General features: G+C 53.0%; 1 protein-coding gene across 4 annotated transcripts in view; it reads right to left on the minus strand.

Annotated features, from left to right (window-relative positions):
• The window catches only part of PLXNA4 (plexin A4), a 287259-nt gene that overhangs the window by 256080 nt on the left and 3766 nt on the right, over positions 1–27413 (minus strand). For all 4 annotated transcript variants that reach the window (XM_040987483.1, XM_040987485.1, XM_040987484.1 and 1 more), the window contains exon 2: positions 15761–15943. In XM_040987483.1, the coding sequence (XP_040843417.1) occupies positions 15761–15943 (183 nt within the window). The remainder of the gene's footprint in view (positions 1–15760; positions 15944–27413) is intronic.

Below are 27413 nucleotides of genomic sequence, written 5' to 3' on the forward strand. Positions count from 1 at the left end.
TGTCAGAAAAATGAATAAAGCCGCTGTTTGCTGAAAAGGCAGGAGACAGGAGCGGGAGCTTACCTCTGCAGGGTGATGTCACTAGGACACAGCTTGCTGCGGTAATACCAATTAACATTTCTCCCCATTTAATAGTTTCTAGTACGGGATAAAAATAGCAACCACGTGGTGCTGAGATGCAAAAAGTAACAATTGGAATGTGCTCAGAGAAAGTGCTGCCTTACCTCAACTCGAAAGAAAGGTGGGCTGGCAGGAGAACTGAAGGGGACGCAGCAGGGGAATGTGAGAAATTAAGGACATCTCGCTGCCTCGCTCTCCTTCTGCGCTGAGTCCCCAGGCATGCCAAGGAATGACCCCAGGCTGGACACGGGTAGGGCACGGGCAGCACCCGGCCCAGCTCACCCTGCAGGTGGCACGGAGGCCCCAGGCTGGACACGGGCAGGGCACGGGCAGCACCAGGCCCAACTTGGGACAGCTGCTCACACTGTCACTTTTCCAAGCTTCTCCCTCCGTCCCCAGCCCCAACTTGCTCCAAGTGGACCCCACCTCTACAGCACCACAGTCTCGGCTGAGGATTCCTCTGGCAGCTGGAGTGCGTTGGGCTCCTCCCTGGGAGACTGACTTCCCATCCCTGGATCCCACAGCCTTCAGCCTTGCTGACACCAGGCTCAGGCACCTGCCTTGAGTAGGAACGTGGCTGCACTCTGCATTCCAATAGATCTCTGTGGTCTATGGGTGCGCTTTCCCACGCTCAGTCTCCCAGTCTACCTCAAAACGCCAGGAAAGGAAACACCATTTTGTACCCTCTTTGATCATTTAGAAATTGTATTTTGTGCAAATGCAGACATTTATAAAAGGCCACCTGGAAATGACAGAAACAGCACACGAACAGGGCCGGCCTCGTGGCGCAGCATCCGACAGGCACTGGCTGCTCCACTTCTGAACTAACCCTGATCAATGAGTCTGTGGAAGCAGCAGAGAAGCTCTGGCTCCTGGCATCAGCCTGGCTTAGCACTGCCCATTGCGGCATCTGTGGAGTGATCCAGCAGATAAAAGAGCTCGCTCGCTCGCTCGCTCGCTCTCATCTCTGCCACCACTCTTATTATTCTGACATTCAAAGAAATAAATGAATCTTTTACAATTTAAAAATAAATAACAAACAAGCACCTGGCCAATTTCAGTTTCCCTTGAGTAACAAATACCAAGGGTCTAAAGCGACACTCAGGTCATCACAGCTGGCCGTGCCTGCTGGCAGGTCCACCCCACATCAGGCCACGACAGCTGGCCGTGCCTGCTGGCAGGTCCACCCCACATCAGGCCACGACAGCTGGCCGTGCCTGCTGGCAGGTCCACCCCACATCAGGCCATGACAGCTGGCCATGCCAGCTTGCGGGTCCACCCCACATCAGGCCATGACAGCTGGCCATGTCTGCTGACGGGTCTGTCCTATAACTCCTTGCTGGGCATCCATGGTTGCTTCACATGCCACAGTAGCCATAACTTTTTTTGTCCAAGTAAGGTTTAAATGAGCTTTCCAAACCCTTGTCATATCCAAAGTTTCTTCTGAAACCCAGTGTAAACAAACTTGCACATCCAAAAGCCCAATAAAGTCTATGAAGCTGATCCATTCCTAGTGCAAACTGGGCCAGAAGCCAGAGCATCTTCTGGGTCACCCACGTGAGTGCAGGGGCCCAAAGGACTCCGTGGTAGTGAGCAGAAGCATGCCCCCCCCCAAAGGCGCTCAGCCACACCTTTAGCCCCAGCACCTCAGATAAGCTCCCTGCCGTGGCACAAAGGGGCCTGGCTGGCACCACGACCTAGAGGACCTAACAGAACTTAGCCTGGGTTCCACAGGACAGTCCTGGCTGTGGAGAGAGGAGGCCGGTACTGCCGAAGGAAAGTCCATGGAAAGCAGCATTGCTTCTGGCTTTGAAGGGGCAGGAAGAGGAACACAGCCAGGGAACATGGTGACCTCTGGAAGACAAGCGCTGGCTGACCCTGGCCCTCACCCAAGATGCCACTGTGAATTCTGGCCTGCCAACACCAAGACAGTGAGATCTGCTTTGACTCAGAGATGGTCAAAGAAACTCATGAGAGCAGTGATCAGAAACGAGCCCTGCAGGGGAAGGGTGTGGTGGCGTAGCACTGTTATCCTCTGCCTGCGGCATTGGCATCCCACATAGATTGAGTCCCGGAAACTCCTCTTCCCATCCAGCTTCCTGCTGGTGGCCTGGGAAAGCAGTGGAGGACGGCCCAAGTCCTTGGGCACCTGCATCACATGGGAGACTTGGGGAAGCTCCTGGCTTCAGATCTGCTTGTGTTTGCCCACTGTGGTCATCTGGGCAGTGAACCAGCAGATAGAAAGTCTCTCTTAATCTTTCAAATAAAAATGGATAATTCTTAAGAAAAAAGAAAAACGAAGAAGAAGAAGAAAGAGACCAGCACCATGCTGGCCCCTGGGCACCGTCTGCCTGTCCTTGGCAGGTGCTGCTGGGCAAGTTTGCCCACTGTCCTCTGCCCAGGAGAACAGCAGTCTGCTCTGCCCTGCCCCCTCCATGCCCATGTCCCAGTTTCAAATGGCCCTCGTTTTTAAAGGGATTCCCAAGGCTGGTTACTAATTCTTGGGATCATTTGGTCAGAAAGACAGAGCACAGTGGCCGTGGGGTGGGAGCAGTGCAGGGGCACCTGGGACTCCCCGACTTCTCTGTGTTGCCAGGCACGGGTCTGCCAAATGACTGTACATGCTAGGGAGCAAGGAGGGGTCGGGCACACTCTATGACTTGTTCAGCTTTTTCTTGGGATGCTGAAACATGCTGAGTGTGTCCTAGTGAACTGCCAATAAAGGAGAAGGGAGACGGACCCAGAGCATTGCTTCAATGAGCCTGATCCAACCAACAGGAAACCACACACATGCGCAGTGAGCTCCTTGGTCAGTGTGTCTGTGCCCACCCCACCCTCATTCCCAAGCATCACAGCTCCGCCTTCCTCAAGTTCATGCAATGTTCCTGCACTCTTGCTTTTTGATCATGAGGATGACAAGTTTTACCTTGACAGTGTTTTTTTCCCATGTCTTCACTTCTTTGTCTTGGGTCATAGAAAGACCTTTCCAATGCAAATCCAGATCTTTTCTTGGCACAGAAATAGCTTCATAATTGGATCTGTTTGTTTCCTCACTGACTCCGGTTGGTTTGGACAAGAGCATCTGTATACACCACCCCCTCCTGCCTGCCATTCCTTCTGTTAGGTTCATCTATTTAACTCCTTCCTCCAAGCTCTCTCACATGGTTTGAGGCCGGCCCTTAGGCAGCTACTGACCGGGCAGAGAGATGGGAAGGAGAAAGACAAAAACCGTGGGAACAGGAAGGACGCCCTGACACAGCAGCAGTGGGGACGGCAGGTGCTGGGACAATATGCAGAAGGCAGCCCCAGTCTACTACCCGCAAGCCTACCAGGGGCCTGGGTCCCAGCTTCTGGCTGTCAGCAAGGAGACTGGGCACCAACAATCTCACCTTGCAGAAGAGCCTCAGGGCAAGAAGCTGAAGTGGAAAGTGACACCACTGCCACACCAGAACCTATACGTATTGCTCAGTGCGCCTCCCTCACCTCAGCAGAAAGGAGTGCCAAGAGGAAGAGATGCAGAGGGCAGCCAACACAGGGCTGGCAGGGAGCAAGCTGGGAGGAAGGGGGCATGACCACTCCTTCCTCTCCAGGGTCCCTAAGACACAGTGATCTGATTCTTCAAGGTGAGTCTCCAAACACAACCAGGCTTCATCTGAGACGAAAGGCAAGTAGTTGCAACCATCCCCACTTGACATGGTGTCTCCATCCAGATGAGACAGGACATCCATAAATGAGCAGTGAGCAGAAAGCCAGGAGGGCAGCAGAAAAGGAGGAGAAGCTGCCACTGAGTACAAACTCGCCTTCAAGCTACCACACTGCCTGCTATGGCTTGCCACTGGCTTTGCTGATGGTGCCGGCCCAGTGCAGTGATGTCGACAGGCTGTGGCAGCTTCAAGAGGCAGGTCTTACTGGGAGGTGGATGGGTCATGGGGCATGGCCCTCAGAAGACACTGATGCAGCTCTTGTGGGATCCCTGCTGAACCTCCCAGAAGGTCATTATAACAGCGCCACTCGCTGGTGGCCTCTCTCACTGTGCAATCGTCTCTCCTGCATGAGCCCCCACCTTGACACCCTCTGCTGTGACGGAGTCAAAGAAGTCCCCACAGAGCTGTGACAAGCCACCGAGTCCTACACGAGTTCTGAGATGTATCTAAGCAACACAGACTAACGTATCTCCCGTCCACGATTCTCTGCCTGCTGGGTCTCTGGCCTTCTCAGCTAGAGAGGCAGCCTGGTCAGTTCTCCCGCAGTTCTTCTCTGTTTCATGGCCAGACTCCTCCTTGTACTCTGGATGCAGAGGCTACCTGGGGTCATCCAGCTCCCAGGAGATCTGCCAGGGAGGCCCTTTGGCCTGCATGAGCTCACCAGCTCCTGCCTGCTGCAGCAGAGCAGTGTCCACAAGCCTTCCTAATGCAGGAAGATGTGAAAAATACTACAAGAGGACCTGATGTGTCGCTAAAAAACAGCACATTTCTAAATGCCAAACAAACACAGATACTTCCAAAAGGCAGAATCTACAGAAGAGTGGTCCGTTTAGCACTGCTCAGGTGATGGAGAGTGATGGTCAATAGAAGTTGTCACTTAAGAAAGGCCAGCTTTGTGTCTCAGCACACAAGGGCCACTCCCGTGCCAGCTCCAGTTATATCAGAGAAGATCAATGCCCACAACTAGGGTTGCACGTCTGCTCAGTTCCCTCCTGAGAAGTGCCAATGGAACGCCATGAGGGGCTGTCAGGGAAGTCAAAATGGATGGAGAATCCACTTGACCACCAAAGTAAAGTCCTCCTGGAAAAACAGCACATGCATTATTATGAACAAAGGTGAGAAAGTCCTACAGGCAACATAGGGCAGAACCGACAGCATCTCTATAGGAGAGAAAGATTTCAGCAAAAGCTGCAAGGAGGAATAGCCAGATGCAGGCACAGGATAAAGACCTGAGAGCAGGCAGGCACTGGAGCCAGCAGCAGGCCTGAGGGCAGGAGGCAGAACTGGGTCCTTACAGAGATCAGGCTCCCAGCACCGGGCCCAGGCCAGAGGACACACACCCCACCTGCAGCAGAGGGCATGTAGCAAAGAAACAAAATTAATTTGGCTTGGGAGCCATTTATCCTGTAGAGGCAAAATGAGATCCCCACCCCCCCGCCTTGCTCTATTAATTAAAAGTTAGCTCATCAGTCAATGACCTTGTCTGCAGGCTTCAGGAAGTGCTAGGAGGGAGCCCTGGCCACTGAGGATATCCTATCTGTCCCTCACCTGGGCTCTCACCCTGGTGACAGCACCACACAGACAGCAGCCAAGCCCAGCTGAACCCCATGTCCTTGTTTCGTCCAGATACCCCCTAAGTCCTTCCAAAGAGGCTGTGGCAAGGTGTGTGGATGAGCACACACACACAGTCCTAAATCCCACCTGGACTGGCTAGTGCATCTATCAGAGCACCTGCTGTCTCCCTGGAGAAGCCCAGACTCCGGGCACCTTCCATCTCCAGCTGTCTCCCTGGAGAAGCCCAGACTCTGGGGACCTTCCACCTCCAGCTTTTCTATACTGTCTGGCTTATGTGGCTGTGTACCTCCCGGGATGGGAACACTTCCCAGAAGTTTGTTAAACACAGAAAACCACACAGCCTTTCACTGTTTTCTTAGTTTCCATTGAATTTTTCCTCTTGGTGTCCCAGAGGACACTCCCTAGAGGTGAGGTCCAAGAGTTGCTGCTTGTTCAGAAAACAGATGGAGGGCACACACTTTCACCTGTTCTCTTGGCCCCCAACGTGGTCAATGTGGAGATGTCTTTCAGTGGCGATGCTCTGCCCAACACCCGGGTCTTACCCTCGAGAGGGCAGGAATGCAGGAAGCCACAGACTCAGGCCCAAACAAACGCTTGCCCTGAGGACTGCTGGGCGGCCTAGAGGCAGCCTTGGAGGCCCTCAGCCACAGACATCTGGTGGCCTCCTGCCTCCTTCTTGCTAAGGTGGCTGTGACCCACAGTTACGCTCCTGTTCTGTCCCGCAGTCGCTCCACCCAGGAACACCTCAGAGCTTGTTGCTGGCCACAAGTCCTCACCCCTCAGGAGTCAGCGAGCCCCGAGGAAGGGACACTGACAGAGACAGAAGCAGACTTTCCCAGAACCTGCCCAGGGCCCCTCGGGCCTTTCTCACCGAGCCCTGCTCCAGCCCCTGCTTCTGGATATAGAACGAATCCAGACAAAAGCAAAGGTTGAGAAATGGGCAGATTCCCCTTAGCCTGTCCCCAGCCCCTGGCCCTCAAAAGCAGAGAGACATTAAATCACCACTAAGCTAATCATGGAAATTACACTTAGGCTAACAACTGGGAGGCAAGGTCAGACACAAGAGGCATTAGAATTAAAGACAATGCGGGGAGCACTTTAAAAATGTTCATTCCCCACTTGGGAGAAGAACGAACCCACTCTACTAGCCAAGGTGCTGTCCATCGGGGACAACAGGCAGAGCATTTGACAGCCAAATAGCTCTACTCCATCGTCATCTCTGAGCCAAAGTGGATCCTGCAACTTTTCCAGAGAGAACAGGAGGGAAAGCAGAGGCTCCTGTGCACTGGGAACACAGGGAGAGCAGCTCGAGCTCACAGAGGAAGGTCTGCTCACAGAGGAAGAGCCAGCATGCATGCAGTGCCCTAGGTGAGGCAGGCCAAGTGCAAGCCTGCACGGTGGATGTGTCGGGGGAGGAAGTACATGCATGTGTGGGATGACGGACAACTCCAGGACGCCTGTGGACCGTGGACTTAAATGGCATGTTTATCCAGTACAAAGCATTTCTGAAACCTACTCACATGTTTTCATATCATCTGTGTGCCTTTTGAAGATACCTCTACTCACAGAACTACCTTTACATAAAAAGAGAAGAGTTTGGAAAGATTCAGAGACTTTTCCTAATGTTACGGCAGCTGAGCGCGCCTTGGGATCGCTGATGTACCACACGGGCCTCCCCATCCTGCCACAGGCTCAGCAACAGACACATGCATCTTGTTGCTCAGCGATGGTTGCTCTACGCTTCCACGTGCAAGATTCAAATGAGGCCCCAAAGTCGGCAGTCTCCAGGAGGCCCACACCTGAAAAGCGATGACTTCCCAATCTGTCGCAGGATGGCCGCCTCAGTTGAGTCCAACTCCCAGGCTTCTCACCTTTTCCGAGAGCAGTGGGCTGCTGTGGAACCTGTCAAGGAGGCCAGTGAGCTGAGGTCCCGGCACAGCTGTGCAATGTGGTTCCCGTGGCCATGGCATGCCTGTGCCCCCAATGAAACTCCGGAATGCATGGTTAGCAAAGTAGCTTCAGAAGAAAGTAGGAGACTTTTTGGAAGTTAACTTGTAGAAAATCAATTCGAAGGCTCTCTTTAATTGTAGGTAAAAAGAAATGATTCTCTCTATCTGGATAATTGAATTACCCGAAGCGCCCTGTCTGGGTACAATCTAGTCATGGTTTTGAGAAGTGTGCCCTCCCTTTCAAGGAAACCGAAATTCAGGGAGACACAGACACTCCGCGCCTGACCAACGGACAAGGACAAACAATTCTGGCTCCAGTGTTAGGAGAAAAAAAAATCACAGGAAACCAAGCTCAGAGAAGGTTTCTTTCTTTCTTTCCTTTCTTTTTTTTCCTTTTCTTTCCTCTCTTTCCTTTCTTTCCTTCTTTTTTCTTTTTCTTTTTTAATATCTCCCACACTGTCAGGGGATCATGACGTAAAGCCAGCCACAGCGTCTGTGTGGGGCACACTTGCTCTCATATTGACCAAGGAGGGAGACACATCCATCACGCTACAAATGACCACAAGATCCTTCCCCAGTGAGTGTGGGTGTTCACAGTAACACCGATGGTAAAACGCAAGTGCCAAAACTCGGGAAGATGTTCTCTGCCCTTGCCTCCCAGGTGCACACAGGCACACACCTTGCTGAGCTGAAGGTGGACTTCCCATGCCATTCAAATGGGCTGGGCCAATGAAAGGGGAATGAGAAGAACACACAGCACCTTCCAGCAGCAGGTGTCGCAGCCGTGGTGTGGTGCTGCCATCTTGTCTCCAGTCATGAGATCCACATGAGCCAGAGCGGGGCTGTTCCCCAGTCTTCTCTGTCCCAGCTAAATGACACGAGGTGAGCTGCTGCCAATCAGACTCTACATGGGGCTAAGTTTCAAAGAATCTCCATAGTTTAAGCCCACTTAAATCTGGATATCTTTTGTTATCACAATATAACTTAAGCTACTGCTCTCTCTCTCTCTATCTCTCTCTCTCTCTCTCTCTCTCTCTCTCTCTCTCTCACACACACACACACACACACACACACATTCATACTGTAAGATCCATAACATCAATGCCAATTTTCAAACACATTTTCTAATCATCACTTCACTTAGTACCTGCAGGGCAGCACGGTGAGGCACCTGCAGTCTGATAAAGGGTTTAGATACACACTGAGGAAGAAGGGTCAGCTGGTTGGATGAGCTATGCTTTCCGTATGAAGAAAATGAACATATTCCTTTTAGCAAAGAAGCTCAGCTGCAAATGGCAGAACCTTCTATTGTCCATTATTTCTGGGTAACCAAAAACATAACTAAACAAAAACCCAAACTGACCAAATGGATATAAGATGAGGTGATCATGTTTAGGAAAGAATTCTTCACTTTAGAGTTCGTTGGCTTCCTTTTATGAACCGTACCCCAAAAGCCACTGGAGAACTGGGAGGACCAAGCAATAGCTGGGACACAAACATGAGAAAAGCAAGCAAAGGGTTAGGAGGGAAGAAGACACTTATATCAAGCGGCTTACAGACATGGGCAGGGAAGGGGCTCCCATCCCACGCAGTTCTCACTAGCCAGGCGGACTCAAGGCTCTGGCAGGGGCTGCTCTGCAAGGCCTGGGTCCCCAGGACAACACGGGCAGTAAGTGTCTGGATGGGGCACCTGTGCTTCAGTTTTTTTTAACCAAAAAGATTATAGCTGCTCTAGGTGAATGATTCTGCCAGAGTTTCCAAGGAAAACTAAACACAGGCACTCTAGAAACAAGATGAGTTTCAATGGGCCAAGCACCGACTCAGCCCCCGAGCCAGGGCAGGGCTACAGGAAATGGAAAGAAGGTTTTGGCCAGCAGGCACACATGCCAGGCACAGGAGTGTCTGGTGGCCACCCACAGCCCAGGACTCAGAAGTCAGGCCTCAGTAACAGCCGAAGACAGTACTGACTGGGTCAGAAGGCAGCCTCAAGATTAGACTCAGATCTCAGGAGTCACTCTATCTCTTTCTGCAATACTTGCCCAAAAGGATGCGGTGAGGTTATGTATGGCAATCGGCGCAGGCAACGTGTGTAAAACACCTTGAACATTTGGCACCGGGAGGTACCCAAAGCACATCGGTTCCTTCCCCACCCTCTTTTCTGTCAGCTCCAGTCACTGTAAAGGACTCCTCCTAAGGAGCCAGGAGACTCCCCTGAGGCCCAACAGTCACTGTCCAGAGCTCCAGAACCCTCACCGACCAGCACCCAGGATGAACTGAGCACCAGATCACCTGCCCAGGGCCCTGAGGTGTCCCCATGCTCTGCTTCTCCTTCTCCCAGTTACTCCTTGTTTCTCTTTCTGAAATGTCTCTCAGAAAGCCAGGGTTCAGGGCAGAACTCAGCTCACTAAGAAAGGCTATGCCTCTTTTCTACCACTCAAAGTCAAATTTTGTATAGTCTGCAAGTATTGGTTCTGGTCCCCTCAACAGTCCAGACAGCCCTGGAATGACCCTCAACGATCTCGACCTCACTCCCCGTGGACTCCCTCACGCTGCAGTGGGAGCAGGAGTGTGGCTGGCTCTTGACAGTCAGAAGACAGATGAAGTGACAGGAAGTCATCCTGCAGTTAGGATGGCTTTCCACCTTGTTCAACTTCTTTTACATGCTCGCTCTCTCTCCCTCTCCCCTCAACCCAAGCTGTCACATCGGACTGTTGCATAAGTTGCCCTCATGGAGGGCCCCATTGGCAGGGAACTGAGAGGTCAAGTAAGGACCAGAGATTTGCTGCCAGCCCCACAGTGACACAAGAAGTAGACCCTCTACCACTCCAGTCTCGACACTGGGGCTGCCTGCAGCCCTGCCTAATGCCTTGATCACAGCCTGTGAGTGACCCTAAGCCACGGGACCTAACTGAGCCATGCTCGGATGCCTGGCCCACACGCCAGCTTCCATGCTGCAGGCCAATGTGCTACACAACCATGGGGAACTAACACACTGTGCCCCCAGGATGGAATGTGAATGTGGGAGATCTGAGAGAGCACTAACATGGAAAAAAAAACATGATACCACTGAGAAGCAGGCTCAGAGCTCAGTGTGCATCCATAAACTCCCTAAGAAGTGAGGACCTTGAGCAGACTCCAAGGACAGAATCAGTTGGTGGGCTGTGACTCTGTCCCTCGGACACTGCCACCCAGCCAAGTGGCAGAGGAGGCCAGAGGCTGCACACTTGCTGAGATCTTCCACGGGACTGACATCAAGAATCTGTCCTTTCCAGTGGAGTCAGCAGGTACCACCCAGGCGGACAGTGACACGAACAGCTGGGGCCGTGGGCTCCTCTTGCCTTCTGCCTCCCTCTCCCTGGGCACGCCGGGCCTCTTCTCCTTTCCCATCTCTGCTGTCTTGCTTACATGGCCAGACTCTGGATCCACTGCTAGTTTTCATTTTAATGATATGTTCTTGTAAAGCACAATATTTTACTTCAATTGCATGTGTCAGTGGATAAATTCCTGCAGCGTGTCTGACATTTGTAGATCAGCTGACTGGATGTGCACTATGATTTTGGGTGTTTCTGCTGCAGTGTCTTCAATTTTAATGTCTTTGCATTTTAATTTATGATCCGGATTGCACTATATAAAGGTACACACACAGATACACACATACAATTCAAAAACAACAGCACGTGTATTCATAAATCTTGAATTGGCAAAGTTCATTTACAATGATCTCCTTAAATCATGCGTACTCGCACTGAGAAATGAGAAATTCTTATTTGGAAATGACAATGACAAGTGTTGTTTGTGGGAGATTTACAAAGCTGGGAGAAGTGCACAATAATGACCAGCTGTTTGTGACATGCTGCCCATGGATAAAGCCTCTTGCATCTGTCCAGGGTAGCTCCAAGCGAAGGTGGGAGGACACAACGGCACGGCAGGGAGAGGAGAAAGGCTTCGGGAACACTTATGGTAAAAGCATGGGGGAGAGATTGACAGCATTCAGGAATACAGAATTATATGTCTGGGAGGATAACGACCAGTTTCGCTGCTCTCCTTATCTACCGGGTAGAACATGAAGATAAGCTTAAAGCAGCAGAAAAGACTAAGATGCAACGTGGAAGGAACATGGCACGGGGGGTGGGGCATGTGCAGAAAGCCATCGGCTTCCAATGGAAAGGCCATTGCTGCCTCTGGCTAGGGGACCTTGGTTAAGGACAAGTGCTCCACCCATGCATCTGCGGGCCCCTCTGCCTGCAGCGCCTGCAGCTCTCATGCACATTTCATACCTAAACAGGCAGAGATGGAGTGAAAACAAACAAAATGCCTGATGGTCAGATGGTCAGCTCCTACTCACCTACCGGCCCTTGGATCTGCCAAGCAGATGTCGCAGCAGAGCTCAGAGACGCCTGCCCCCTGCCCTAACCCCAGGTTCCCAGTCAGTGTGAAGGAAGGTCCTCCCCAGTGCCCAGTCTGACCTCCTGATGCCCTGACCCCACTGCCTGGCTCTTGCCACCTGGAGAGCTTTATGAGCCACAAATTGCTTTTCAGTTAAATTGCAGGAAAATGTCCATAAGAACTTTTAAAATCACCACATATCCCTAGAAAGTAGGAAAGTAGGGGCTAGAATCTCCAATATCACTTAGTGACGTGAAAGTTGTACACGCACACACTCACACACATACACACTTACACACACGATGATAACATTAACCTGCATGGCAATTCCTGGTTAGGAATATTTGTGTGTGTTACACCGACACTCATCCAGAGAGGCCAGTGTGGTCCATCCTGTGACCAGACACACAGTCTACTACAGATTAAGCTAGGCCAGCGGAGTCCTGCTCCACCAAGGTACTCCGAGCAACTCAGCGCCAACACCCAGATGAGACGCAACTGCCAAACGCAAGGACTGCACCTCAGCTAGCAGTGTGTGATATTCTTTGTTTGCCCTAAGCAGGAGTCTCGCCTGCTAACATGAGGTGGTAATTCACTACTGAACAGCAGGCATAAAATACGATCAGTCATGAAAGGGAAGCAAGAGGTAAAGAGAAAGGGTTCAGCAAAGAAGCCACATGGACCTGGTTATCTCAACCAAAGTCAACCTTGTGCAGGCACCTGCTGTCGGGCACAATGGAGTCTGCCAGCAAACTGTTACCTGCAACCAAAACTAAGATGTTAGCACTCAGGTTACTTCTGAAGTTCCTAGTCACGTTCTGATAATGGTAGCATTTACACGCCACGTTTTTGTTTTTGTTTCAACAGCGCACACCTGTAACACTCACCACGGGAGAAGGATGCCGACACACACCCCAGAAAGCTTGAAAAGACATCCAGATTGGTACAGCTCCCCTCCTCCCCCCGCCTCCTGTAATGTGTGCACAGGTAAGGTTGCACATGACCGAGCTCCCGCCAGTCATTTCGAGGGCCACAGACAGCTGTAGTCAGGCTCCTGTGCCTCTGATGCAAAACCAACTCCTTCACTCTCAGCAAATCCTCCAGCCCCTCCCTCCCACGCTGCCCACGTGGCGCCTCTTGTCACACTGCAAAGAGCTCTGAAAGGTCCTTGATACACACAGGAGATTATTACAGGGCTCAGAGAAGCCAACTCTGTAATTACAGCTACTGTATGATTTCCATTATTCCCGTACCCAGGTCTTCAGTCACTCATAAAACTTCTAGGGAAAAAATGTTTCTGTAGCCCCAAAGCCCAGCATGGCTGAGCCCACCCAAAAGGTGGCCATGGGTCCACTGGCACCTGGGCACAGAAAGTCACTTATCGCAAGAAATGGGGCCAATGCTTGGTCAGCAAGGGTTAGTGGTGGAGATTCTATTGTTCAAAGAAGAAATAAATAAGCAGACTTCTGCTCCATATTATATCTGAAAACAAATCTGTGGTCAAACCTTCCTTTCCCAACCCCACAGTGGCCCTGGTGACAAAGTAGGAGCCTGCAGGTTCCCACAGTGGTCCTGCCTAATCAGCCTGCCTAGGTGCTCCAGAGCTACAGCTCAGCTGAGCCATCCTGCCACTTACCTACCACAGGTGAAGTGGGGAACAGCCCATGGTTGAAAAGGCATTTGCCCTCCTGCTTGGTCAGGTGTGGCTCTGCCTCCAGCCTCTGCCATGGATGCTGTGTGGTCAGGCGTGGCTCTGCCTCCCACCTCTGCCACGGATGCTACATGGCCGGGAGCAGCTCTGCCACAGATACAGTGTGGTCAGGCACGGCTCTGCCTTCCGCCTCTGCCACGGATGCTGTGTGGTCAGGCGTGGCTCTGCCTCCCGCCTCTGCCACGGATGCTGGTTCCGAGCTTTTGCTCCACAGATTCCTAGAGCCATCCTCATCCCACACTCACATGATGGGTAACCTTGGCCTTCCCACCAGGCTTGCACAGCCGCGATGGTGCAAGCCACCACTGGCCTCTGTTCCTTGCACAGCAGCACACACGCACTGGCCGACGGTCTCAACGTTACAGGGCAGCTGTAGCCAGGAGACGGGCCTGTTTTTCTCCCTACAGAGAAAAATTACTGCCTGCTCTGATCTGTGCACTGAACTTGCAATGTTCACTTCATGGACACCAAATTCCAAGAAGCTCAAACAATGACAAAAACAAATCCTCCTCCAGGGTCTACTATGGTTTGCCGGCAAATAAGTGACCTTCTGGCAACCGGTCGGAAACTGAGCAGGGAAGGATCTCTCAGGATGGGTATATGATACCCAGCTGTTTCTTGTTATGCCTCCCCAAGGCGCTGAGGCTCTGCTCCCCAGAGCACAGAGTTAAGAACCCCCAGACCGCCTTGTCTGTTGACTCTCAATCATTGTTACTGCACACAGCCACAGCCTGGGCAGCCAAAAGACCCTGCACAGTAGGAGTCACCCAGCGTAACCAGCGTTTGAACAACAATCCACTTTTCCTGCAAAGGGAACTTATTAGATTGAAGGCAAGAACTGAGCCATCAGAGTGACCAGCAGAGATGTCCACAGGGCTTGCCTGCCCCAGACGCTGGCACTTCTGTCTCCTCACTCAATACTCAGACATCCTAGACAATTTCAGCAGGTTTGGCTATCTGATTTCCATCAAAAGCTGGAAGCCACAAACCAAGGGAGAGGTGTTGAAGTCAAGCACCATTCCTGACAAAAACCTGAAGTGACAAGTGACGACAGGCCCGAGAGAAAGCTGTGACAATCAAACATGGCGGGGGGGGGGGGGACCGCGCGGCTGTGTGGCGCACGCATGCCCCCTTGCAGTAGGTTCTGTATGACTCCCAGAAACTCAGTTCAATGCCTGAGTGAATATCGCAAGGCGGCTGAGACAGCAAAAAGGGCCCAATTCTGTTTAAGACATTCTTCACACACAGGTGGGCACTGGGAAGAGGTATCCGGCTGAAGTACATTTCAGTTGTGATGCTGCGGCTGCATGGCTGCCTCCTCCAGGGCAATGCTCCATGTGCGTTGCCCAGCTCACACCCTCACCCAGCAGACCACAGCGTCCCAGTGGGGTGCACTGCCTTCCAGGAGCAGCTTAGCCTCCTGCCTCTGCCACGGCTTCCCCACACACCTCTCGCCCTGCACACACTCACCCTGCAGGCCCACAACCTGACCTGCAGAGGGAAGTACCAGTAATGGATGGTGGCAGGCAAAGCACAACGGTCTACATCTTGCACAACACATTTCCACTTGCCTAGAAATACAGAAAGAGTAAAACAGGGATCGTGGCTCAGTCTCCACTATCCAACACCTCCTTACTCAGCTTGAATCACACAAGTCAAGAGAATTCCAAGGAAAGGCTCAACAACACAAGCCATAGATACACACAGAGGCACCAGTTTTTCCTGGCAGAAACACAAGTGTAATTGCTGTGCCACAGGAAACACTCTCCTTCCTCCAAACTCAGAAAGCCTTCTCACTTTCTAGAGAGAAATCCAGGTAGACGACACCCCGGTATGTACAAGTTCTCCCAACACCACAGAGCAGCCAGCTCACTTTGTAATGAAACTGCCAGCTCAGACCCCAACACAACAACAGTCTACCCATTTTCCGCCAGCATTGATGCTACCTTGGTCCATGAAGACTCCGAGCCCCAACAGCTCTGCACTTTCCCCCATCTGTTCCCTAAGTGAGCTCCAGAGGGTGAAACAACCAGAGGAACGCACACACCTACCCCTGCCCGCCTCCCCCACCTGGCCCCTCAGGCTTCAGCAGCGTGACGTCCAAAGCAGTGTGACACTTGCCGAGGCACACAGCGGTTCTGAACAAGGCTGACCCATGCCAGCACACGGTCTGCTCCCACAACAGGCATGGCAGAGGCAGGGCAGGGTGGCGAGAGTAATCCCAACAGTAGGCCAGCCTCGCCTCAAAGCCATCAGAACAGCAAAGCACGAGACCAACGCACCCCCACATCCCAAGTCTTGTGCCTCAGTCCTACCTTCTTCAGCTTGCCACTCTTGGTGCCCACGAAGGCCAGAGAATGATTCTTGTACACGTAGGCGATGACGGAGGTCATGCGGTCCCTGTCCTCCGTGAAGACGGGGATGCCACGCACCATCTCCGACACTCCCAAGGGGGCATTCATGTCCAGGCCACAGAAGTTATCGTCGATGGTTAGGAGCTGGAAGCACAAACGGAGGGAACGTGAGAAGGGAGCACTGTGGGAACTGGCCGGAACAGCAAGGCAGAGAACAGAAGCATCCAGTGGTGCAAAATCCCTCCGCTCTGGAGAAACCAGGCACCTACGCAGGCACCTGCAGGACCACAGTCACAGCCTCTCCACGCCTCCAGGCCTTCCAGGGGCCATATGGGCACCTTTGCCTGCCACCAGCACCACCAGCTGGAAGAGCACATGGGCTCCAGGCAGCTCTGCTCAGGCACACAAGGGATGTTACTGCCACCCACGTGCTCACTGCTGACCACATGCAAGCTGGGACCTGAGAGTATAGGGAACTGGGAGCATTATCTGGGGATAACACCATCATTGGGGAAAGGAAGAACAGGCGACAACAAAGTTCATGACCAACCCATGGGGTCCCTGCAGGTTGGTGCCTCACAAGCCAATCTCAGGCTCTGTTGGAGGCAAGATGGGATACCCTGGCCTTGTCATGCTCGCCCCTTACACTTCTCAAAGTGTCTCCTACAGAGCCTAAGCTTCAGAGGATGCTTTACATAAAAGGGTGCCCCGTGTGGCTGATGCTGGGGCAGGTAAATCCTCTTCTGCGATGCCTGCACTCCACACGGGAGTCAGATTATGACTACTCTCCTTCAGCCCAGTACCCTGCTAATGCTCCTGGGAAGGCAGCAGAAGATGCACCAAGTTCCCAGGCCCCTGCACTCACACAACAGACTTGGATAACGCTTCTGGCTCTTAGCTCCAGCCTAGCTCAATCTGGCCATTGTAGTCACTTGGGAAATGAACCAGTGCATGGAAGATCTCTCTCTTGCTCTCTCTCACTCTCTCTCTCGCTCCTCAACTCTCTCAAGTAAGAGGAAGGAAGGAAGGAAGGAAGGAAGGAAGGAAGGAAGGAAGGAAGGAAGGAAGGAAGGAAGGAAGGAAGGAAGGAAGGAAGGAAGGAAAAGGAAGAAAAGGGTTCCTCAGATAAATTGTTTCTAGATGTCATTCTAAGACCCTTTATCCAAGATACGAACATTGATCAGTTTATGACAGTCTTAAGAAGAACTATGTTTAGCCTAGTCTCAGCCTTTTCCAAATGTGTTATTTCATACATCTTTGACCAGAACACCTGTTAGCACTGCTTAATGAGAGCATTCTCTCATTGCCTATGGGACCCAGAGTCCAGCTCTCAGCTCTGCCTCCAGAGGAGCAAGCTCGGGATTCAGGGCAAGTGTCCTGCAGTGCCCCTCGCTGCCTCCACCCTTTGTTAAGGGCTCCAGCAGAGACCTCAAGAGTGGCTGGTGAGGAGCCCACGGGATGAAACCAGCATCTGTGGCTTGACCCACGCCAAGGCACCGGGAGCTCACAGTGGCAATTTCCCTATCATTTGGAAGAACTGTGCAGCCTCAAACGAGTAGCTGGGTCTTCCTGTACTTTCATTGTCTGCTTGGTAAAGATGAAGGAAGGCATGCCTGTCTTTTGATGGGCCGCTATAAAGTTTGCAGAACTATTTGGGTCTTTCAGGAAAAGGAGTGAAATAAAATTCAAGGTGTCACTTTTCCAGCCAAAACAAAAGGTAGCTGGAAGCCAGCAGGCAGGTTCTGTCCAACACACTGTGTGTGAGTGGCTGACTCCTGGCTCTCCAGGGTTTGGGAGGGGGAACGGGGAGGAAGAAGAGTCCTCTGCTCCCTCCCAGAAGTGAGAGGAAGCGGGTGGGAAAGCATTGTAAGCCCCTCCCTGACCTTTCCCCTTCCTCCTACCATGATGGAGCAGTCGGCTGGACAGTGGGAAGGGTGTGGGCAGGCTATGCAAGTGGCAGACGTGGGCTCCGTGTCTTTGAGTCTCCAGCTTCTCACACATGGTCTGGTCCAAAGCCTGGGGTTAAAAACACCCCTCGCCTTCCTCCCTGAAGAACAACCCACAGGTGCCACATTGCCCTCCCTCCCTGAAGAACAACCCACAGGTGCCACATTGCCCTCCCTCCCTGAAGAACAACCCACAGGTGTCACATTTCAGAGGTCTAGGCTGAGCTTATCATCCTTCTCCAGGAGAAAAATGGGCATGGAGACAGGCAGTAGAGGGTAGAGGAGCTGGACAGCAAAGTAGAAGGGATAGCCTGGGACAAAGGAATGCTGTGGATGGCCTTTCCTTGCTGTACTTGGCCACAGCAGCCTGGCAAGCATGCCAAGGGCAGCCTGGGGCATGGGAGATTCTCACAGCTCTTGAATATTCTCACTTGTAGTTCTTCTAGGAAGCCTCAGGCCTCGTGGCCCCTACAACTGCAACGATTTTGGCAAAACACAAGCAAGTCAACAGCCATCACAAAAAACACATGTGATCAGCTATACTGGTGACACCTGCTCGACAGCAGGCAGTCAGGTGCTGCGCAGCCCTTCCTCTATGGCACCTGGCCTGCCTGGTTCCCAGCAGAAGGGATGGAGGACAGCCTGGCCTGGCAGCCTGGCCCCAGAGCTCCACCTGTCCCCACTTGCAGTGGCTCCCAGTGGGATCCCAACAGGAGGGGCTCAGTTTTCTCACGTGTCTGCCCCAGGGGAATCAGCAACCTCAGATGAGGAAAGGATGAGTTGGGGCTCACAGGTAGCACTGAGGACAGCAGTGCCTCAGTTTCTCCCTCTGACAGGAGCCCCAAACGAGAAAGATGCCCTCAAGCCCGTGACCAAGAGCAGCCTGCGGCCTGTCTCTAGATGGACACCAAGACCCCCAGCTGTGGCAGGAGGCGGCCTTACCCTGTTTGCTCAAAGCTAGGCCCACGGTAGCATTGTCAGACTGCCATGAGGGAAATCACAGGAGGGTTGAAACAGCACCTCATTGCCTCCTGATGCACACAGCATGCTGCTGTCCCAGCTCAGTGAGAAAGGCAAGGCCAACAGGAGTGAAGGCACTGGGAGAACCAGGAAGGGCTCCCACCGTAAGTTGATGCTTTCAGCAGAAATCTTGCCCAGCCCACATGCAAGCCACCTGCGTTGCAGCAATGGGGTAATTACAGTGCCAGAGGGTGGCAGGGAGCGCCTCCCAGACCTGCAGATCAGCCAGGCAGAGGTGTAAGAGGCAGCTGCCAAGCCGCCCGGCCCTGGAAGGGAAGGTTAATTGGTGGGAGACTTCAAGAGGTAAGGTTGGTGTGGATTCCTGAGCAGCCTGGGCAATGGGAGAGGAGAGCACCTTCCCTGGCTCTGGCTGAGCTTCCCCCTGGGCCCCATTAACAGTGAAATTAGAACCACAGACAGAGGAGCCAGGGGCGAATCCACTGTAATCAGGAGCCCAGTCATGCCGGCAGGTGCAGGGCTGGGCATTCCCTTCCTGTCACTCCACAAACACCTGGAATGAGATGTGGCCACCATTCCGATGCCTATTCATTAGAGAGCAAGCTCTGACAGGGGAAGCAAATACTGGTGCATCCCATGGGAATACTGTGCACAACTGAGCAACCCTGTGCACAGGCCCAGAAGCTGCAGACTGGGCCACACAGCTGGGTCCCCTCCACCCCATCAGGATGAGAAACTCTCTTCTTCCTACTATAGCAGGTGACCTCAGAGAGTGCATGGGGTATAAACTAACAGGGGTGATTGACTACAGTCCAGGAACTACGGGCTTAAGGATAAGGGCTATGTTTAGGCATCTTTGTAACCTTCGCTTAACGCCTGGCTCAGAGTAGCTCATATACATGTACATGTGGAGAGGTAGATGAGTGGATGGATAGATGGATGGATGAGTGTGTTGGATGGACAGATGAACGAATGGATGGGTGAAAGGACAGGCACATGGATGGATAAAGGCCCAAGTTTCACAGTAGCCAAGTTCCCAACAAGAGCTGGAGTACCTAGGTTTGACCCTAGCTCTGTGCTTTAATACGCTCTCTGTAGAAAGGGCATGACAACCACAGCCTGAGGTCTGTGATTAGGATTAAATGAGTGAATACACACAGAACGAACGCCATCTGCCCTACAGGAGGTACAACAGAGGCTTGAGCTCTCACAGTTGTCGTCATCGACAACACAGGTAATACATTCACAGGATCTACCCCAGAGATGTCATCACGTTGTTGAGATGAAGTAACCATGAAGATACTTCCCAAAGGGTCTCTGAACGAGCCAAGCACAGCTCCGGAGGGCTGCATGGAGGAGTAGATGGATGGCCTTCGGAGCAAGGGACGCAAGTTCTGGAGCTCCAGAAAACCTGGGGCTGGATCTTCCTTCCAAGCTGAGATCTGGCTATGGTTTGAGGTGCACCTGTCCGCATGATCACGGAAGGCCCTGGCTGACAGCACTGCACCAACCCAGACCACACACAGGTCTGCATGACCATGGAAGGCCCTGGCTGCCTGGGAGCACTGTACCAACCCAGACCACAGACAGGTCCATGACAGTCTCCAGGAGGGCCTGTCAAGTAGTGGTGGTGAGACAGCAGTGGGGAGCTGGAGCTGACACTCCAAATTAAAATCTAATAGCCTACAGTGCTTACCTCATGCACAGCGGCAAAGGTTACCGTGCAATTACGCATCGCTACATACAAATGACAGAGCAGTTACAGCTACTTTACCAATTATAGGGAAATTGCTCCCACTCCACACAGACACTGCACTCTGAAAAGCTCCAACATCTCCACGGAGTGGGGATTTCAATGTGGCCAGCATCCTTCCCATGGCAGTGTCCCCATGCCTCCAGGCCACAAATAGCCACGGTCATCCTTACAGAGATGCCTCTAGAAGGGGTGCAGGAGTCGTCTGGCCTGCAAGAGATCAAGAGGATCTCTCTGGATCCTTCCCCTCCAAATCCAGAACCCCATGACATACTTAAGGAAGTCAAGTATCACCTGACATCTGTGCCAAGCTGTGTCAGAGACCACAAGTGAGGAGGCGAGGTCGGCGCCTGCTCCTGAACCTGCTATGGTCCCTTGTCTGCTATGACCACACATTCCCCTGTCCCACAGAGCTTCCTTTGCCCTAGGTCTCAGCTGCCCCACCTGGGCAGAAGCCCCATGTCAAGTCCTTATTATGAGAAAGTCAGAACTAGGTTGCAATTCTATGATCCACCTGCAGGTTAATGAGATAGGTCAGCAGCTCTATCCCCTGGTGGGCCAATTAGCCTAGCTCTGGGCCACAGCCTCTTCCACAGCCATAGGCTGCCCCTCTTAGCCCAGGCTTCCACTGTTGACAAACACCATGAGCTGATCCACAAAGGCAAGGCAGGTAAGCCAATGAGACAAGCAAATGCAGCTGACTACTCCAACTATGGATCCACCTGCTGAGCTGCTCCAGGCCCCAGAGGAAAAACGCACAGCCAGGCCAACCCACACCATGCAGCAAACACAGGAGTCAGATGTCAGGAAGGAAACCAGCCCCCCTGCTCCTCCTGAATGGGAAAACGCCACCCACACCTTCAGTGGGGTCCTGCTCATGAATTAGGACATCACCCTTGCTGTATGCCACCTGGAGAAGGCATCAACGGCCTGCCTGAGCTTGCCCACCATGGGGCATTGGGACTCCAGTGGAGCTTTCTATCAACACGGTTTTGGTCTCACAGGCTAGTGGATGCTCTGCTCTCAACAAGACCTCCAAAACACTAAGGGAAGTTGACAACCCCATTCTCATGGGTCTCCACTTTTACTACTTAGGGATTTTTCTGAAGCGTCCAAGAAGCACCAAGCACTGCGTAAAGTCCCAGGATACAAAATTTAGAAGGCCTTGTTTCGGAGGGCACTGGGCAAAGCAAGGCATGCCTGGCTCAGCTCTGTACCCAGGGCAGGATCACCATGTGCCTGGGGACCGGCACAGCCTGGTGGAAGAGGCGAGGTGTGGGCTCTACTCCGAGCTTCTTTGGACAGGACACAGGCTCTGCTCCTCATGTCCTGCCATTTCGGAGAAGAAAATAGCTTCAGGTCGTAAAACCCAACAACCCCACTTTACAGGAAGAGAAATCGAAGTCTGGAGAATGAAGTGGCTCCCTTGGCTATCTTTCAAGTTACTGTAAGACAAGGTACCAGGCACACCAATTTCCTGCTCAGAAGGAAAATCTGAGCCAAAGCAGGAGTTTCCACCTCACTGCCTGTGGCTGGCTTCAGATGGAGCCCAGACCCACACCCCCTCAAGGGGGGCAGCAGGAGACGAACTGGGAAGAATATCCTTATCCACTCCCCTCTCTGCCTGCACAGGTGCAAGGGGCACCCTCAGCCCTTGGGCCACCTCCAGAACCCTTGGCATAGCCAGCTCTGCCCTAGACAAAGCCTTGGATCAGCCACCCAGAGCTAGGGCTCCCCTTTCCTGGGTCTACTTGTGTAAAAACAAATGAGAGCTCAAGTCCTGAAATGCAAGTGGGACAGCCGGGATGTGAGAAAGCAATCCTTGGGCCCATGAGGCCTGGCCCACCTGCCCTGCGTCTTTCTGCAGAAGACACTGCCACGCACATGTCCATGTGCACATCCTGTGCCGGCACCTGTAGCTGACCATAGGAACAGGTGAATTACACTCACAAAGGGAGACGCTGAGCTGGTCAATTGTGACAGATGCACGGTGAAACCCTCAGGACAGGAGAATCACCTACTTGAAGCCACAGCTCACAGACGGCAGCTGGGCCCCACGGCACAAAACAGCTCTTCCCGAGAAGACCCCATGTGCCCTCCCCTCAGCTACCTTGGAAGTGGAGGGGAACAGAGAGGGTCCTTGAAGGCTGGGACATTATCACAGGAGGATATAGCAGGTGCAGCAAGCCTGTCACTCAGTACGATAATCCCCATGTGCCGAGTGATTGATTCTAAAAGAAGGATAATCAAAAAAGAAGACTGGTAACTCAACCCTCTGATTACTGTTACCCAAAAGCTCCGTTCTCTCGAACCAAGTGTCATCCTCCCTCAGAGCTCATGCAGCCCACGCTGACCCTACGAGGTTGGACATGCCAGGAAGGTGCACACAGGTCCAGGGTGTCCTGGCTCCCTGAGGGCACAGACAACAGTGAGGTCTCTTCCACTCACCTCCTGTTGATGCTTTCTTGTGTGCTTTTCTGGGAGATGTGTGCAGGGAAGACAGGCTTCCAGCAAGCTGCAGCCATAGCTTAGACAAACACGCTACCGAAAGGCCTTAGTGAAAAAGTATCTCAGGTGGGAAAGCCAACATACGATGGGCAAGTTTCCCTAGACCCAAGCATCTTGCCTGTAGGCATACCAGAGGAGAAGGGTACAGGACTAAGCAGGAAGGTGTAAGTCATAGTGTCTTAGGAGTTCTATTGGCGACATAAGGTTGCTTTTGATGCAAATATTCATCTCATTATTGATGCATCTGACAGCCTGTGCTGAAAGCCGCCTGCTAAACGCAACGCTTCTCAGACTCATTTAGAAATGTTGGAACTATCTGCAGCCCAATTCCACAAGGTATCCATGTAGATATTTACTGGCCTTCCTGACAAGCTCTCTTTCTGATAAGGAATTAAGCTGGGAATGGTTCTCTCAGGGGAGGAACAGAACGCTATGCATGCTGTCCGCAGTCCATGCTACATGGGCTGCACTGCGCAGCACAGCAGCCCACCTACACATGGAGAGCTGGAACTCAGGGCTCTAGGCACTGCTGGCCCCAGGACCAGGTCAGGGCCCCTGCTAGCCCCAGCACCTGGTCAGGGCCCTAGGCACTGCTGGCCCCAGGACCAGGTCAGGGCCCCTGCTAGCCCCAGCACCTGGTCAGGGCTCTAGGCACTGCTGGCCCCAGGACTTGGTCCTCCTAAGCTCAGCCCAAGAACCTCTTGTTCCTTCTTCAGCAAGCACAAGAGGCTGTAGCACAACAATCATGAGCTGCCCATCCAATCGGGACTCTGCAGCCAGCAGCATACTGCAGCAGGAGGTGGGTGGAAGCGACAGATATCCAGGAACCAAAGCTGGACGCAGGGAAAGCCCCGGGGAAGTGTATGCATTGTCAATGGTGCCAGCCAAAGTCCAGCTCTCTTACACTTCAGCTCCTCCCAGACCCCCAGCTGCCACCTCTTAGAAGTGAATAAAGCCCTCTGCATGCCACCCTGCCCACCTCAAATCCCCATTTTCCTTCCCAGAGTTGAGACAGACAAGCTCAGCCACCACAGGGACAGTCATTGGATCAAGGAGCGCTACGATGATTAAGTTTATGTGTTTTCCAGCAGATGCTAGGAAACAGTGGCCCTGTACCCCAGGCAGAGTTATGGGGTAGTTCATTCTCTTGTTAGTGAGAATAAATTTTATTAGCCCCACTTTCGTGGCCATGCCTCTTTCTCTTTCATCGGCAGGCCTGCGTGTGAGTCTGGGTAATGCTGCCTGCATGCGGGATAAATCAGTCGAACAAATCCCATTACATTTTGGAAAGCTGACAGACATGGTGGTGCTACCGAGACCAAGGAAAGAGGCAAAGCTTTCTTCTCTCCTGCTGATCCCGTTTCACGTGTGTAGGCAGCATGGCAACAGCCAAAGCCACATGGGGAAAAACGCAGGAGAGCGGGCCATGGGGAGCGGCTCCCTCGGCTGTCTCCCCACTCACCCCGGCCTTGTGGAGTCAGGGACAGCTGCCGGTGCAGCAGCTGGGGTCTGGCCAGAAACATGTCCTCCCCTTGGAAGGGTCGTCTCAGCAGTCACAACACGCACCCCTGTGGAAGGAAAGAGCGAAAGGAGGCACTTCCTGGGGCGTTGAGCAAGGCCCCTGGGTCAGGCACAGCTGCATCTCTCAGAGGCAGATGTTGACGGGGCAGTGGGAATTGACGGGGGGAGGAGGGATAGGCAGTGTGGTCAACGATGAGCTCCAAGCACGGTTACATTATAGTTCTTTCCTCCTGTCGCTTGGTTATCCCAACCTGAAGAAGACCTACAAGTTGGGAGTCATGGAAATGCTGACGCATCCAACAGGTGCAAGGTGTTCTGTGTCTGTGTGTGTGTCAGCTGTGTGGTTCTTTCCTTGCTTCATTAAAGGAATGTGATCCTACCATCTCCTCCTTGGAGATAAAACCATATCCTGCCCACAAAGCAGAAGGGAGTGTGCTTGCCACCCCAGTTACTCTGCAACTGGGCTGGGACCCAATGACTGCACCTGCAGGCAGTGCCTCGGCCCTCACGCCACCCACTAAGGAAGACAGTATTGAAGGGGAAGCCTAGGGACACACGTCCGGGTTGTTGAGTAAGGTCAGTCACTGCACCAAGGAAGAGATGGGCTTCCTGTCTGGGCTGGGCCATAGTGTACTCCGAGTGTGTGTGCCTGTGTGTGCACACGAGAGCAATCTCTGTTGCAGCTGCTGAGTGTAGAGTGTGGGTGTGGGCAAGAACAAATCACAGGAAAAGCCAGCATGTGAGGGAGACAGTGAAACCCAGGAGCAAGGTGGAGAAGCAGAGGGCACCGAAACAGACCTCCACCAAGGACAGATGGATTCCTGGGAAGGCATGTCGCCGCCAAGAGCAAAGGGGGCCTGGACAGCGTCGGTAACCTGAGCCGGGATTACTCAGCAGTTGTCCTGGTGAGAACTCAATGGTGTGTGTGATTTCTGGGTCCAGTCACTATCCTTCCTGACAGCCTCCTGAGTGGGCCTCCTGGGAAAAGGCACCCAGCCCAGGATGCCAGTCCCACAGCCTGGGCTCCCCTGCACCCCAGAACTTCCCAGGTTAGACTGTGTTAGGGATTTCTCTGCAAACACTGGGCCTCTCACTCAGGGACCTGGGACAGGGGAAGCTTGGAGAAATGTGTAGTAAGACTCGGTTCACTCAAGATCTGGACTGAACCACAGCAGGCACTCCTCCCACAATGCACAGGGCAGGGAGGCTGTGACCTACGAGGCTGGAAGAGGTCAGGGCCCAGCCCAGGCGGGAGACGAGCTGTGCATAGACACATGGGCACAGTCGGCAACATGCACCTGCCATGGGCCATGCCATGTATAAAGACAAGGATGGGAGTTTGGAGACTAGGAGAGGAGGCATGAGCTGGGAAGAAGAGGCTTTCCCAGCAAGGAGAGGAGCCAAGCTGACAAGAGCAAACTTTGCACACAGCCATCAACAACAGGATGCAGCTCCATCCAGTCACTGCCAAGCTTCCTGCCGCTGGGGAAAAGCAAACACCCCAGCGGACAGCCAGAAGCTGCCCTGGGCCCTGGCGGCTGCCTGACCACTCTGGATGCTCACTTGCATGGCGTTTCAGGATCTGAGGCGCCAGTCACATCTGAGGGACCGTTCGGGTTAGGAAGTGAGGCCAGCCTGGGTTTGAGGGGGTGGCCTGGTCTCCTCCCCAGGACACTGTGTGCAGGAAACCACTGAGTGACACAAACAGAAATGGGCTCCTCCACTTCCATGCGTGCACACATTGGCCCAGGAGGTGAGGCTATCAGCAAAGACCTCAGCACCTCTCTGTCCCTGTGGGACTGGACAGGGCTGGAGGTGAGCCCCGAGGGCAGGCGGGAGCTTGGCTTTGCCACGGTTCTCCTCCAGGGGTTCCTGGAGGTGTGTGTGAGGGGAGAGGGACTGAACTCTGGCTCCTGGCTGGAAGCAGCCTGCAGAGCTCAGGCAATGGCTGCACCGGACATGGCAAGAGAGGGGGCAGAGGGGTGGGCATTGGAGGAGCCTGAGAATAAGGACAGCAGCAGGGTCTGGTCCATTCATGATGTGCCCTAGAATGACGCAGGAGGCTTCTCTGTGCCTCTGTGACCCCGCGCCCCGACTGACGTGCTTGTCCCCTCCATCATCTAACACCCTGCAGAGTGCCCACAGCCATCTCCCACTGGAGGCCAGTGCTGCCTACTCCCACCCTGGGCCTTGATTCCAGGCCAAGTTTCTATCTTAAGGACCCAAATTTTCTAAGAGAAGGTCACTCAAGGTCAAGGTTAAAAGAAGGTGAAGAGGCTGCCTCCTACCTCCTCACCTAACGCTCCTCAACAGGGCCCACGTTCAGAGAAAATTCAAGTGAGTGAGTGACAGTTTGATGGTCGTGCTGGCCCCTCCTCCTGAGGCCCTAAAGACCTCTCCCCTCCACTCCTTGGCCCCCAGAGAGGACCTCCAGTGGCTTCTGCATCCTCTGCAAGTGAGAACATTGCCAGTGTCTAATGAGTTCACAGGAAAGCAAGGGGCTCCAGCACAAAGACTACCAGACAAGGACAGCAGGCTGAAGAACATCTGGACTAGGGAACAAATGGCTCAAAGGCAAGGGTGGAAGCTGCCCCCAGGTGCAGAGCCAACCTGGCATCTCTTTTTTAAAAAACCAAATGTAGCTGCAATAACACTTGCAGGGGCTTCCACACTACAAAACATAAAACTGTGTGGGTGTTACCCTGCCTGCACCACTGTCTACAGGACACAAGCCCACACCCACTCCACTGGCCTCCAGGGATCCCAGGCTGGGAGGCAAGAGAGAACTCCAGAGTTCACTCCATCTATTCCATGATGCCCACAGTGTACAAAACACGTGTGGCCTGAGCTGAGTCCAAAGGCACCGTTTCAAGAAGGCTGCAGCAAAGGGACCTAAGCCTTGGCCAAA

This window comes from Ochotona curzoniae, unplaced genomic scaffold (assembly GCF_017591425.1).
Source record: "Ochotona curzoniae isolate NIBS_2020 unplaced genomic scaffold, NIBS_Ocur_1.0 contig_4692, whole genome shotgun sequence".
Lineage (NCBI taxonomy): Eukaryota > Metazoa > Chordata > Mammalia > Lagomorpha > Ochotonidae > Ochotona > Ochotona curzoniae.